The 15143-nt window shown below is 45.0% G+C and overlaps 2 protein-coding genes across 2 annotated transcripts in view; both read left to right on the top strand.

Moving 5' to 3' along the window:
• The window catches only part of slc25a46 (solute carrier family 25 member 46), a 16452-nt gene extending 14824 nt beyond the window's left edge, over positions 1 to 1628 (top strand). The window contains exon 8 of the mRNA XM_037692687.1: positions 688 to 1628. Coding sequence (XP_037548615.1) covers positions 688 to 1284 — 597 coding nt within the window. The 3' untranslated portion in view covers positions 1285 to 1628. The remainder of the gene's footprint in view (positions 1 to 687) is intronic.
• Positions 1629 to 4142: 2514 nt separating this feature from the next.
• Positions 4143 to 12938, top strand: wdr36 (WD repeat domain 36). The gene is made up of 22 exons (XM_037692395.1): positions 4143 to 4373; positions 8034 to 8061; positions 8161 to 8261; positions 8332 to 8449; positions 8552 to 8684; positions 8759 to 8813; positions 9051 to 9183; positions 9464 to 9639; positions 9704 to 9824; positions 9897 to 9962; positions 10039 to 10128; positions 10210 to 10352; positions 10430 to 10547; positions 10634 to 10799; positions 10955 to 11063; positions 11205 to 11284; positions 11481 to 11588; positions 11680 to 11908; positions 11993 to 12106; positions 12212 to 12293; positions 12445 to 12632; positions 12755 to 12938. Exons 1-22 carry the CDS (start codon positions 4227 to 4229, stop codon positions 12902 to 12904), a joined length of 2655 nt encoding a protein of 884 aa, XP_037548323.1. The 5' UTR covers positions 4143 to 4226; the 3' UTR covers positions 12905 to 12938.
• Positions 12939 to 15143: the final 2205 nt, after the last annotated feature.

Below are 15143 nucleotides of genomic sequence, written 5' to 3'. Positions count from 1 at the left end.
TATATATATATATATATATATATATATATATATATGTGTATGTGTGGAAGGAAGTAGAATCTCTGATGATCTTTCTTGATCAGGCTGGTGTTGTTGCTCCAGCTGTGGTTGTTGTTCAGGTGTACACCCAAGTACTTGTAGCTGGAGACCACTTTCACCGCAGATCCTCCTACGTTCAGGGGGTGTAGGTGTGTTTGCTCCGTCTGTAACAGTTTTCAAACAATATTCAACAATTAATATAAAATTAACGATATAATTATAATTATTGTTATAATATTAACAATATAATATATATAACAATAAAACAATATTCAAACAAGAACTTCAGATGTTAGTTGATACGTATAATTTTATTTAAATATATTTTATTTATTTAATATTTTTTGCTACTTCTCTGTTTTTAGTAATGTTACTTAAATTTAATTTTGATCTGGATAATATGTTAACTTGTTTATGCAAATATTGACCTCAGGAGGTATGACAGAGGATTCTTCACGTGTCATTTTGTTATTTGAGATTGTTGTTTGTTCTGTAAATAAAGTGCTTAAAATAAAAGATGCTTCCTTCCTGATTCACCGCCACACTGAGGTCACATGACCTCATCATGTGTAGCCATGAAAACAGGAAGTGGAACAGCTGCTGACTGTAGACGGTCCGGTTCTGACCCAGTGTCCTCTGTGTCCTCAGAGTGAGATTGTGAGGGACGAGTCCTCCTCCGGCCTGCTGGACTGCATCCATGAGGGTCTGACCCGGCTCCTGGGTGTCGGTGCTCCTCACAGCCGCCGCCTGCTTCCTCTCAGCTGCTTGCTGCTTCCTGTGGCGCTGCACGCCATTCTGCGTTATGCCATCTCCGTATCCGTCCAGCAGGTGGCACTGTGGCTGCACCAGCGGGGCAGGAAGCGGCCCTTGGACCCCTCAGACCCATTGGACACCCACTTTCCTGAGCTGGTGGCAAGGTGGGCGGGGTCTTTGGTGGCTGACGTGATGCTCTTTCCTATGGAGACGGTGCTGCACCGCCTCAGTCTGCAGGGGACTCGCACCATCATCGACGCCACCGATGGTGCAGTGGCCACAGGAAATGGCGGCAGCCCGCTGGTTCTGCCCGTCAACACACAGTACGACGGCTTCAGCGACTGTCTGCATGCCATCCGCCGAAAAGAGGGCGGGGCCGGGTTCTACCGGGGCTTCGGGGCTCTGCTGATGCAGTACACTGTCCACGGGGCGCTGCTCGCCGCCGCCAGGACACTGCTCAGGGTTCTGCTGCTGGACGCCAAGACCGCTTAGGGCGTTACCGTGGAGACCGAACCGAGACCGGCCACAACAACAGGACGATTGGTTGATGATCTGCTGACCGACTGATCCCCTCAGATCCACCTCCCTAATGATGTCACTTCCTGCCTGGGCTGACAGTCTGTTGCCATGGAAACAGTTTGACCATCAGCAGCTGATTGTCAATAAAACAAATACACATGTAAACAAACTTTGAAAAACACATCAACAACCAGCAGGCGTGTCAGCAGAGGAAGCCGGAGTTTTTCTGTATAAAAGTGTAAAAATCAAAAGTTGTTCGTGTGAAAAAGTTGAAGTAGAATAAATTATTTGTGACTCGTTAAAAGAACAAACTGAAAGGAGCAGGAATTTCAAAGCAAATGATTCAAAATAAATTAAAACTTGTCAACAATTCTTGTGAATAAACTGTTTCTTTTGTGTCGCGATCATTTCATGCAATTCAGATTAAAATTTTAAAACTTTACAGGAAATGTAAAAAATATATACAATCAAAACAAAGAAATGTAAAAAAGAAATCGCACAAAAATCTTAAAAATATGGAATCACGTCACTGCTACTGAAAAAAAACCTAAACTTTAATTCTATGTATTTACATATACAGTATATCGGAGAGCTGTGGATGAGTGGTTAGAGCAGTCGTCTTCCAATGGGAGAGTTGGGGGGTTTGATTCCAGCAGCAGTCACATGCTGAAGTGTCCCTGGGCAAGACACTGAACCCCTCATTGCCTCTGATGTGTCTCATCAGTGTATGAATGTGATAAAGCTCTGATTGTTCTTTGCAGAGATCTAGTATAGAGCTGTATGAATGGATACATGAGGCACAGATTGTAAAGAGCTTCGAGTGTCTTGATAAGATAGAAAAGTGATATATAAAAACTGTCCATTTACCATTTCTATATACAATTCAGTTAATTTCTGTAGCTCCAAGTCCCAACAGAAGTAATATCCGGGCACTGAACAGAAACATTCACATACATTGTAAAAGCCAGTTAGTTTAAGATCTCTGTCTAAGGAAGCAAGCACAAAGGAGACAGTGGAAGGAAATTACTCCCTCTTAACAGGAAGAAACCTCCAACACAAGCAGGCTCAGGATGAGGACGGCCATCTGCTTCGATCGGTTGGGTTTGAGAGGACAAGAAGTAGAAAGAGTCAAACAAAATGATGGGTCCAGATGTACTTTATAGGAGGAAAGACTAAAAACATGTTAAAATAGAAATAATTACAAATACAAAACAGGAAGAGTAGAGCTAGTAAAGACAGCAGCAGAGAGAGGAAATGTGGTCTATTTATCCTCCAGTAGTCTAAGTCTATAGCAGAATAACAAGCCAACCCTAACTATAGGATTTAGCAAAAAGGAAAGTCTTAAGCCCAGTTTTAAAACTGGACAATGTGTCAGACTCATGGACAGAAACTGGAAGGTGGTTCCACAAGAGAGGAGCCGGAGAACTGAAGGATCTTCCATTCTGCTTTTGGAAACTCTAGGAACCACAAGTAAACCTGCAGTCTGAGAGTGAAGTGCTCTGTTAGGAAACTATGGAACAATAAGATCTGTAATATAAGATGGAGCCAGGTTGTTGAGAGCTTTGTAGGTTAGAAATAAGATTTTTAATTCAATTCTGGATTTGACAGGGAGCCAATGGAGAGAAGCTAAAACTGGAGAGATATGATCTCTCCCACTAACTCCAGTTAAGACTCTGGCAGCAGCATTTTGGATCAACTGAACGACGTTTTAAAGAAGTATTTGTACAACCAGATAATAAACCATTGCAATAGTCCAGTCTAGACGTGACAAATGCATGGACCAGTTTTTCTGCATCATTTTTAGATGTTTCTAATTTTTGTGATATTACGCAGGTGGAAGAAGGCAGTTCTAGTAACGTTTTTAATGTGGGGGATAAAAGACATGTCCTGATCAAAAATAACACCAAAGATTTTTAACATTAGAGCTGGAGGACAGATTAATGTCATCTCATTAGTGACTTTTACTAGTGCTGTTTCTGTGCTATGATGAGCTCTAAACCCTGACTGAAACTCTTCAAACAGATTATTTCTTTGTAGAAGTTCACGCAACTGACCTGCAACTATTTTCTCTAGAATTTTTTAGATGAAAGTTAGATTAGATATAGATCTATAATATGATAGGATTCCTGAGTCAAACAGGTGAAGGTTTAATTGCAGCAACCTTAAAGCTCTGTGGTACGTAACCATTCATTAAAACAATTTAAGTACCAGTAGATCCAAAATGTGGACATTAATTATGGGAACTACCTCTTTAAACAGTCTGGTTGGGATGGGATCTAGCAGACATGTGGATGATTTGGTTGAAGGATTGATGGATTATCATCAGTCTCCTTCTCTGCATGGATGAGATGACGCTAAAAGGGAGCAAGACATCGACTCATGGATCCACCTCACCAGGACACCAGATGTCAGTTGAACTGGGTCATTGTGGACAAATGGTGTCCAAGAGAGGCCAGGAGATCACACCTGAAGGGGTTGAACTGTGAGAGTTCTAGTTTCTGCCACACTCATTTTCTCCCACAGCTGGAGCCGATACCAGTCAGACACCACTGCACACCTGACCCTGATTTGGAGGACTACTCTGCAGGAGTATAAAAGCCTCTGACATTATCCTGCCTGTTGCCCTTCAGCTGAAAAGGATGATTTAGGAAATAAAGCCTGGCTCTTTATTCTGTTTCTTTTATCTTTTCGTCAGTATTTTTTTTTTTTATTTATGTTGCACTCAATCAATAATGTTGAAAAATAAATAAATAAAAATATCTGAGCGGAACCTTCGGTGTGTCCGGCTCTGTTTCCGGTCGGACTCAGTTCCTCGGCGCTCCTCCATGTGTGTTTGTACTGCGCGGATCTCCGGGCTTTTCTCTCTATGCTTGTTTGATTGTTTGTTGTTTGTTTGTTTGCGTTGAGCGGTAAACATGCCGGGAGGCAGCAGTAGCCTGTTTTCCGGGTTCCGGGTTCTGGGCCTGTACTCGAACCACATCCCGCACGCGCTCCGGTACCACCTGAAGCACCGGGAGTTCTACTTGGTAACGTCAGTGGGAAGGAGCTTCCACACGTTCAACGTAAGAAAGATATATTGATCCTATCCTGATGCATGCTTTTAGATATATTGAATCTGGTCCGATTCGTTGATTCTGACCCGGTTCGTTTACCTGATCCTGATCCGGTTCGTTATCCTGATCCAGTATTGATTCTGATCTGTTCGAGACTAGGGAGACGTGATGACACAACACACATTAGTTAATCCAGTTAACCAGGAGATAACCTGACCTGAATTAAATGTGTCTGTGGTTCTGGTCTAAAACAACCAACTGTAGCTGATGTAGGTGACCTTTGACCTGTGTGTTGATCTCCTCCCCAACAAGTTACACAGATTTATATTGTGCATTCTTTTTTAGTTTTCTTTGTGCTGTTTGATTCACAAAACTGTATCAAAAGCGTGAGACCGACCTGGCCCGCCCATCAAGCACATTATTTTGGCCCAATCCAGTCCAAATTTTGAGTTCAGCGGGTTAGAACTCGCAGCGCTTCTCCTAAGGAGAACCTCAACACCTTCATTTCTGCCATTTCCAGTTCTTTCTTGTGTCTTTTTGTCCACGTCTCTGTCTCCAGACCATACAACATAGCTGGTCTCATCACTGTCTTGTAAACTTTTCCTTTGACCTTTGCTGACACCTTTTTGTCACAAATCACTCCTGAAACTTCTCTCCATCCTGCCTGGACTCTCTTCTTCACTTCTTTACCACACTCCCCATTTTCCTGGACAGTGGACCACAAGCCCTTGAAGTCCTGCACCTTTGTGACCTCTGCTCCTTGTAGCCTCACTGTTCCACCTCCTCCCTCTCATTCACACACATGTACTCCGTCTTACTACGGCTGACTTTCATTCTTCTTCTTTCAAGTGCATACTTCCACCTCTCCCAAGTTCTCTTCCACCTGTTTCCTGTACTCACCACAGATCACAATGTCATCTGCAAACATCATAGTCCATGGGGATTCCTGCCTGACCTCATCTGTTAGTCGGTCCATCACCAGAGCAAACAAGAAGGGGCTCAGAGCAGATCCTTGATGCACTCCCACCTCCACCTTGAAGTTATCTGTCACTCCTACAGCACATCTCACCACTGTCCTGCTGTCCTCATACATGTCCTGTACCAGTCTAACAAACTTCTCTGCCACTCCAGATTTCCTCATGCAATACCACACCTCCTCCCTCGGCACCCTGTCATATGCTTTTTCTAAATCCACAAAGACACAATGGAGTTCTTTCTGACCCTCTCTGTACTTCTCCATCAGCATTCTCAAAGCAAAGATGACATCTGTGGTGCTCTTTCTTGGCATGAAACCATACTGCTGCTCACAGTCATCTCTCGTCTAATTCTAGCTTCCACAACTCTCTCCCAGATTTTCATCGTGTGACTCATCAACTTAATTCCCCCTGTAGTTGCTACAACTCTGTACATCACCCTTGTTCTTAAAAATGGACACCAGTACACTTCTTTTCTATTCCTCAGACATTTTCTCACCCTCAAATATGCCATTGAGCATTTGAGTCAAAACCACACTGCCATCTCTCTAAGACATTTGTGTTTATTGTTTTTATGCTATTAGTGGTTAGCGTATTTGTAGCTGATGTTTTTCTTAGTTCATATCTTGGATCTTATTGCTGTTTTTCTTTTTACATTTTATTGTTGGATGTAACTGGGACCCTGTGTACATAATTTCATTCCACCACATGTGATTTGAATGACAATAAAGAATCTCTGAACATTTCCAAACCTCCACTGGTATGTCATCAGGTCCTACTGCCTTCCCCTTTTTCATTCTTTTCAGAGCTTTCCAGACTTCACCCTCACTAATCTTTCCCACTTCCCGGTCCACAGTTTCTATGACCTCTACTCTTCTTTCTCTTTCATTCTCTTCATTCATTAGATCCTCAAAGTACTCCTTCCATCTTCCAGTCACACTCTCCTGACTTGTTAGAACATTACCATTCCTATCTTTAATAAGCCTAACTTGCTGCACATCCTTTCCAGCCTAATCCCTCTGTCTTGCCAATCGGTACAAGTCCTTCTCGCCCTCTTTGGTGTCCAGTCTCCCATACAACTCATCGTACGCTCTCTGCTTTGCCTTAGCGACTTCCCTCTTTGCTCTACGTCCCATCTCCTTATATTCCTGTCTCCTCTCTTCAGTCCTCTCACTGTCATATTTCTTCTTGGCTAATCTCTTTCTTTGAATAGCTTCCAGCACTTCACTATTCCACCACCAGGTTTCCTTATCATCCATTCTCTGTCCAGATGACACACCAAGTACCTTCCTACCTGTCTCTCTAATTACTGTTGCTGTAGTTGCCCAGTCATTTGGAAGATCTTCTTACCATCTAGAGCCTTTAACAGTTCCTCTCTGAATTTCTCACAACATTCTTCCTTCTTCAGCTTCCACCATTTGGTCGTCTTCTCTGAATTTACTCTTTCTCTTCTTCACAACAACAATCGTTCTACACACAACCATCCGATGCTGTCTGGCCACGCTCTCCCCTGCCACAACCTTACAGTCCCCAATCTCCCTCAGGTTTCCTCTTCTACACAGAATGTAGTCGACCTGCGTACTCCTTCCTCAACTCTTATAGGTCACTTTATGTCCCTCCCTCTTTTGGAAGTAGGTGTTGACTATAGCCATTTCCATTCTCTTGGCAAAATCCATCACCATCTGTCCTTCCTGTTTTTTTCCTTGACCCCAAACCTACCCATCACTTCCTCATCCCCTCTGTTTCCTTCACCAACATGTCCATTCAGGTCTGCTCCAATCACCACTCTCTCCTCCCTGGGAATACTCTCTATCACTTCATCCATATCTTTCCAAAATGTATTTTTCTCCTCCTCATCACATGCAACCTGTGGAGCATAACCACTGATGATGTTTAGCATCAGACCTTCTACTTCTACCTTCAGGCACATCACCCTATCTGACACTCTCTTCACCTCTACTACATTCTTTACCAACTCCTCCTTCAGGACCACCCCTACTCCATTTCTCTTTCTATCCACACCATGGTAAAACAGTTTGAACCCTGCTCCAATGCTGCGAGCCTTGCTGCCCTTCCACTTGGTCTCTTGGACACATGAAACATCTACCTTCCTTCTCTGCATCATGTCAGCCAGCTCTCTACCTTTGTCTGTCATTGTACCCACATTTAGAGTTGCAACCCCCAGTCCTACATTCTTCACTTTCCTCTTCTCCCTCAGTCTCCTGACACGTTTTCGTCCTCGTGGTCTTTGACTAACAGTAGCACAATTTCCACCGGCACCCTGTTTGTCACCAGCATCAGTGGCAGTCGCTGTTAACCCGGGCCTCGAACGATCCGTTATGGTTTCGCTTTGATGAATTTGCATTATGGTTTTGCAAAAAAGTGTTTTACATCGGATGTCCTTCCTGACACAACCCTCACCGTTTACCCTGTCTTGGGACCAGCACAAGAGATACACTGGCCTGTGCTTCCTAGTGACTGGTTACATTATAAAACAATGCAAAATACTAAAATCAGGAACATGTTTGATTGGTTGATAACTTTTTAAGAACAGTTAATAATTGGTTAAAATGGTTAATCATTGGTTAATAACCTTTTAGTAACGGTTAATAATTGGTTAATAACTTTTAGTAATGTTAATAATTGGTTAATAACTATTTAATAACTTTTGAATTTTGATTTTGACTCGGTGCAGGTGAGCCGGTTGGGGATCGTTGCTGTCAGTGAGTAACTCAAAACAGTTTTTTCTGTAATGATTCTGCAGAGTTCTGTTCTCTGATTGGCAGTTGTCCTGTTATGTAATGTGATGTGTGGTTGCCTAGGTAACAGCATGTCAGATGACATCAGCTGCTTGGCAGCAGACAGGATGTTGGTTTTTGCTGCCACCGGACGGACTGTCTGCGCCTTCGCCAGGAACAAAGAGGTAAAACAAAAACTTTTTATTTTAAAAGGGTTGGTGTTGGGACAACGTTTGACTTCCTCGCTGCGTACAGGTGGTGAGGCATTACCATGGTCACCAACAGGAAGTGCGCCTACTGCTCCCACTAGGCGATCAGCTCATTTCTGCAGACAGCGGCGGTGATGTCATTGTGTGGGACGTCCAGGACGGAGGTAGGCAGAGGAGGCGGGGCCTCAAACGCACTACTTGTTATTAATTATGCTTTGCTCTCTCAGATGTCTTTTACCCATCATGCCTTGCTCTTTGTTGTTCAGACATCTACCTGCGGCTGAACTTTGACCCGAACACCTTTGACGTCTCAGCCATGATGCACCCAAGCACCTACCTAAACAAGGTACTGCTGGGCAGCTCCCAGGGTGCACTGCAGCTGTGGAACATTAAAACCAGGTGAGACTGCCACCATCAAGACTCTGTAGTGATGATGTCATAACATGATGATGATGTAACTGTTTGTTTGACAGTAAGCTGTTGTTCACGTTTCCTGGATGGTTAGCGGGAGTCACCGCTCTGCAGCAGGTTAGTCAGAATAACAACCGGTCCATCGCCTAATGAACACTGGTGGTGTTTATTTATTTGTTTATATTTGTTTTATTTATAAAATCTTGTCCTGAGTTAGTTTGTTGATAAAATTATTTCAAACGTTAATAAATAAACTCAATCAGATTAAATATTAATTATGATCTCATCAGTTTGTGTGAATGAATGTTTAGTTAAGTCTTAGACACCAAACTGAAGCTCTCTTAATTTGAAAAGGCTCCTGCTGTGGATGTGGTTGGTGTTGGCACGGCCACAGGACGCATCATCATCCACAACATCCGATTGGACGAGACACTGATGAGCTTCAAGCAAGACTGGGGACCAGTCAGCACGCTCGCTTTCAGGACAGGTAGACTGCACATGTGAAGCTCTGCTTCCATCCAGATAAATTTCTTTACGTGACCTCACCTTGATGTGCTCCACACATACTTACTCCAATAACAACCAATATTGTTATTATTAATAATATTATTGTTGTTAAGAACAACAGTAATAACATTAATAAATCATCTTAAAAATTAAGATTTGCTGAGTCTGAGACCTCCAGGCAGCGACGTTTGGACAGACAGCCATCTGAGCACAGACTGATGGTTCTGAGTGATCAAGTCACGCGTGTTCTCTTCTCTCAGACGGTCCACCCATCGTGGCGTCCGGCAGTCCTCAAGGCCACATTGCATTCTGGGATTTGGAACGCCGTCAGCTGGTAAACCAGCAGAGACACGCCCACAGAACAGCAGTTGCCGGGGCGACATTCCTGCATGGAGAGCCGCTATTGGTCACCAATGGAGCCGATAACGCCATCAAGGTAAACTAATAAACAAACAGAAGGAGGGGCGGGGAATCGGCTCTGATTTTGATTTTTACCTCAGGTGTGGATATTTGATCAAGAAGGGGGCGGAGCTAGACTGCTGCGGTGTCGTCAAGGCCACAGTGCCCCTCCCACCACCATTCGTCACCATGGCAACGATGGAAAGAACATCCTGAGTGCAGGTAGAGCCGGTGGGCGTGTGTGGATCGGGTGATGGTTGTTGTTTTTACGAGGTGTCTCTGCTGCCCCCTCAGGTCAGGACGGGACGCTGCAGTCCTTCTCCACCGTACACGAACGCTTCAACAAGAACCTGGGCCATGGTCCGTCCTTCCTCCAGTGTCTGGCTCTAAAGTTCTCTTTCGAGCTTCTGACAGAACGTTTGTTTTTGTTCCTCAGGTTCCATAAGTAAGAAGAAGGAGAAAAACAAGAAGAAGGGGCTTTCCTACAAGGAGCTGCGACTTCCTGCCATCACGGCGTTCGCCTCAGGTGGCGCTCAAACACCTGCCCGACCCAGTCAGAACTGCTAACCGAACACTGATGAAGCACTGTCTGTTTGTTGATTGACAGCTGTCACTCGTCAGGCGGACTGGGATGGTATTGTGGCTTGTCATCGGGGTCGCCTGTCGGTCACCACATGGAACTACCAGCGGTGCACCATGGGAGCTCATCACCTGAAGCCCACAGGCACCAAAAGGGATGCCATCGCCACGGTAACTGCATAACCTCTAACCAGCTGCTTCCATAAACCCCTCCACCTTCCCAGTCTCACTTCATGTCTCCATCCCAGGCTGTTGACATCACTTCCTGTGGAAACTTCGCTGTGGTAGGCTCGTCTTGTGGCCGCGTGGACGTATACAACCTGCAGTCTGGGCTGCACCGTGGTTGCTATGGAGACAATGAGAAAGGTGTGTTCTTCTGTTTGATGGTTCTGTCCACTGTGTGTGTGTGGGTGTGTGTGTATGCGTGATTAACTCCGCCCCCTCTGTACCAGCTCACAGCGGTGTGGTGCGAGGTGTCGCCACGGACACGCTGAACCAGCTGACCGTCACCTGCGGCTCTGATTGGCTGTTGAAGTTTTGGCGCTTCAAGACGAAGAAACAAGAAGAAGAACTGAAGCTGACTGCGGCGCCGGCGAGCATGAGGCTGCACAGAGACAGGTGAGTCCTCACCTGCTGTGAACATGTGCAGAAGAGACACAACTAAAACAGCACACTTGTTACCCACAATGCTTCTGTTTGCACCTGTAAAGTGTGTGTGGGTGTTCTGGAGCTGAGCAGTGATTAGTTTCCTTGTTTTGGTTCTGACCCGGCAGTGGGATGGTTGCTGTGGCGCTAGACGACTTCACACTGGTTGTTGTCGACATGGAAACCAGACGAGTTGTCAGGAAGTTTGCAGGTCACCATGGCAACATCACAGACATGGTGGGTGGGTCTAACAAGACACTAACAAGGCTAACCTACGATAGCATTACTTGATAGGTAGCTTGAAAATGAGGTCAGGCCCCGCCCACTCAGGGCTCTGCCCAGTTAGCCAGCAGGTAAAAGATTGTGTTTCTGCCTCAGACCTTCAGCCCTGACGGCCGCTGGCTGGTTACTGTGGCGATGGATTGTACCATCCGGACCTGGGACCTCCCGTCTGGATGGTGAGAATGAAATAACTTTATTGGAACCAAAGTCATTTACAAACAGAAAACTACGCCTTGAAACAGCCTGTAAACAGATGATGTTTCATGTAAACATCCTGTATGTTTATTTGTGAACATCACAGCTGGTTGCTATGCAACACAGCAGCCAATCAGAGGACAGTGACTGATTGTAGCTATTTTCTTCTCTCCTCAGTCTGGTTGACTGTTTCCTGGTTGCCACGGCGCCGGTGGGCGTGTCCCTGTCACCGACTGGAGACTTCTTGGCGACGGCTCATGTGGACAGCCTGGGCGTTTTCCTCTGGTCTGACCAAACGCAGCTCATTGTTATCATGATGACATCACTGCCATGTCTGTGTGAATCAGCCAATCATGGTGCAGCTCTCTTTTCTCAGGACCAATAAGAGCCTGTGTGGGCCAGTGGGGCTCCGCCCTCTCACTGCTGATTACCAACCAGCTGAGGAGGTGCTGCCTGGTGTCACTGCAGAGGAAGCAGAACAGGAAGCGACATCAGAAGAGGTTGATGAATACCAGTCAGCTGAGCAGCTGGGGGCGGAGCTTGTGACCCTGTCGCTGCTGCCAGAGTCTCGATGGAAAAGTTTGCTGTACCTGGACAATATCAAGGTGAGCTGAGTGATAGACGGCAGGCACAAGAGACAGGTGAGACAGGTGTTACTCACCTGTTGTTTTTGTTGTTGTTGTTTACAGAAGAGGAACAAACCTTTGGCCCCCCCTGCTGCCCCACCCACCGCTCCTTTCTTCCTGCCTACAGTTCCTGGTCTCACGCCTCGCTTTGAGTTGCCCCCGGCAACCAACACACAGGTAGAGACAATCAGAGCAGAGGCTCCGCCCACTGCAGCACATAGGTTTTTTTTTATTTCGGGTCATGTGATGGCATCTAAATAAGGTTGTACTTCTCTTTGTCAGTCCAAGGTGCTGGGCTGGGGGTCTCTGGCCCAGAGGTCAGAGTTCACTTCTGCCCTACTGTCAGCTCTGCAGTCCGGGTCCTGTAAGTCTACTCCTCTCCTTCAAATTAAAGGCGAACCTTTTTTACTGTGAAACTGTCCTATCTAGATATACAGACGTGTTTGTTTATTTAATTCGTTTAAGTAATACTACTAATAATAATCTATTTCCGTCTGAATTGAAATCAAAAACAGTCGATCAGCCGCTGCGCCTCCTGAAGGATTGTGGGCCGGCAGCGCTCTCAGTGGAGTTCACCTGTCTGACATCAGAGGGGGGTGGAGACGACAGCCTCTTGCTGGCCTTCATTCAAATGATTGACAGCATGCTGGCCAGTGGACGGGACTTCAACCTGGCTCATGCTTACCTGGCACTCTTCCTGCAGGTGAGCCAATTAGCTCTAGTCTTTAATTGTGCAAAGGTTCCAGTTTCCTTTCTGATGTCTTGGACTGTGAAATGGACTGTGAAATGGACTGTGAAATGGACTGCTTCCTGCGTGTTTTTCAGCTCCATCTGCAGACGCTGTCACAGGATGCTGTTGTCATGGCAGCATTGCTCCGCCTCTCATCCAGGCTTGAGGCAGGGTGGGCGGATCTTCAAGCATCTTTCAACCAATCCTTGTGTTTGCTGTCTTACATGAAAAGTGCACTGCTGTGACACGCGCGCGCGCGCACACACACACACACACACACACACAGTTTGTATTTGAATAAAGTATTTTTATTTGAAATTAATTTTTTTTTATTGCTTTTCTATTTGATTGAATGATTGACTGGTAATGGTCACCTGACCAGGTGACTTTTACAGAACAAAATAATCAGTTGACATTTTTAACCTTTCTTTCTTTTTTTATGGCGGTTGGCAAACAACGTTTAGATGTGCATTACCGCCATCTACTGGAATGGAGTGTGGATCGGGATGCTAAATAAATACACAGGTTTTTAACAAAAAATAAATAATAATTATTATAATTAACTAAATAAAATAATAAAATAAGAAAGAAAAAGGAAAAAAATACTATATTCTCTCGATTATTTCCGTCTTAAGGTAGCTTAACAAAAAAACTATATATTCAGAATATCCTGATGCATGCTCAATAATCCAGGTAGAAAAATCTAAAAAAGTTAAATCTGGTCCTCTGGACATTCAAAAAAACCCAAAACAAAGCAAAACAACAAAAAATGTAGAAACGTTTCGTCTCTCGTCCGAGAGACTTCCTCAGTCTGAGGTGCTGTATTCAGCTCAGTCTCTTAAATAGCACCTTCTCAGAGTGGATCAACCAGTTTGCTGCTGACAACCAAAACCAGCTGATCACATGCTCAAGAAGGACCATCAGCCTAACAATGGATCATTAGCAAACTGATGGCTGTTTACTGTTCACAGAGGGCTGAGTGATACTAGCAATCACAGCATTGTAAGAGGGGGACAGTTGAACCCGGAGGCCTCCACCCCTGTTTAATGATGGACGATTTCTTTTCACAAAGATGGCCTCCTTTACTCCTCTCTCAAACCATCGTTCCTCTCTGTCCAGGATGTGAACATCCTCATCCCTGAACGAGTGACCGCTGGCCTGGAGATGAGTGTAGACCGCAGAGTCCTGGCCTGATGATGTTGATCTTCTGTGCTGGTCCATCCTTTTGGCCAGTGGCTGTTTAGTTTCCCCGATGTAAGACTGATCACAGCCCTCCTGACACTGAACAGCATACACAACATTACTCTGTTTGTGCCGGGGGACTGGATCTTTGGGATGAACCAGTCTTTGCCGTAATGTATTTTGGGGTTTAAAAGCCACTGGGACGTTATGTTTAGAAAATAAACGTCTCAGTTTCTCAATTTTGGAGCAGGACAAGGCTATTGACCGTTTTCTGTACCACAGACTGTACCCAGGGGAGGCCACACCTAGTCTGTATGGTTTACCTAAAATCCCCAAACAAGGTGTACCTTTAAGACCAATCGTTAGTATGATTAACTCTGTCACTTACAATGTTTCCAAGTATCTGGCGTCTGTACTCATCCCTTTAGTTGGCAGCTCAGAACATCAAATACAGAACACCATGGACTTTGTGGATAAGGTGAGGGATGTCATCATGGAGACTGATGAAACAATGGTCTCTTTTGATGTCACATCACTCTTTACGTGCATTCCTGTTGATGATGCAGTAGAGATGGTCAGATTAAGATTAAAATCAGACACCACTCTGAGCAGCAGGACCACACTTTCCACAGAACAACTGTGTGAACTCTTGAAACTGTGCCTGCAGTCAACCTACTTCACATGTGGGGAGCAATATTATAGGCAGAAACATGGGTGTGCTATGGGGTCTCCAGTTTCTCCTATTGTTGGCAACCTGTACATGGAGGAGGTAGAAAAGAGAGCCTTGACGTCCTTTTCAGGGACACCACCAAGTCATTGGTTCAGGTATGTTGACGACACCTGGGTTAAAATTAAATCTCAGGAAGTCCAACATTTTACTGACCACATCAACTCTGGATAAATACATCAAGTTCACACGAGAAGATGTAAAAAAATGACAAGTTGGCTTTCTTGGACTGTGAGGTCTCAGTCTCTGATAGAGGACATTTGCAAACTGAGGTGTACCGCAAACCCACCCACACAGACCAGTATTTGCAGTTTGACTCCCATCACCCTTTGGAGCACAAGTTAGGAGTCATCAGGACTCTGTATCACAGAGCAGACAGCATCCCCACTAGCTCAGGAGCCAGGCAGAAGGAGAAATCCCACACAAGACAGGCTCTAGAGCAATGTGGATATCCTAACTGGGCCTTCCTGAAAGCAGAGAAGAAACCCAAACAGGACTCCAGTCAGCCAACAGGTGAAAAGGAGGAACCCAGACCCAGACCAGTGGTCATTCCATATGTTGAGGGAGTATCAGAG

The sequence above is a fragment of the Nematolebias whitei genome, chromosome 18 (genome assembly GCF_014905685.2).
Source record: "Nematolebias whitei isolate Nwh7 chromosome 18, NemWhi1, whole genome shotgun sequence".
In the NCBI taxonomy this organism is placed as follows: domain Eukaryota; kingdom Metazoa; phylum Chordata; class Actinopteri; order Cyprinodontiformes; family Rivulidae; genus Nematolebias; species Nematolebias whitei.
This window is presented reverse-complemented; position numbering and strand designations above follow the sequence as displayed.

Bases quoted from the DNA above. Each gene is read 5' to 3' on its own strand.
- wdr36 (XM_037692395.1), top strand. From the start codon at position 4,227: ATGCCGGGAGGCAGCAGTAGCCTGTTTTCCGGGTTCCGGGTTCTGGGC. The intron at 8,062-8,160 runs GTGAGTAACTCA...GTGGTTGCCTAG, and splicing joins GTTGGGGATCGTTGCTGTCA to GTAACAGCATGTCAGATGAC. The intron at 10,548-10,633 runs GTGTGTTCTTCT...CCTCTGTACCAG, and splicing joins CTATGGAGACAATGAGAAAG to CTCACAGCGGTGTGGTGCGA.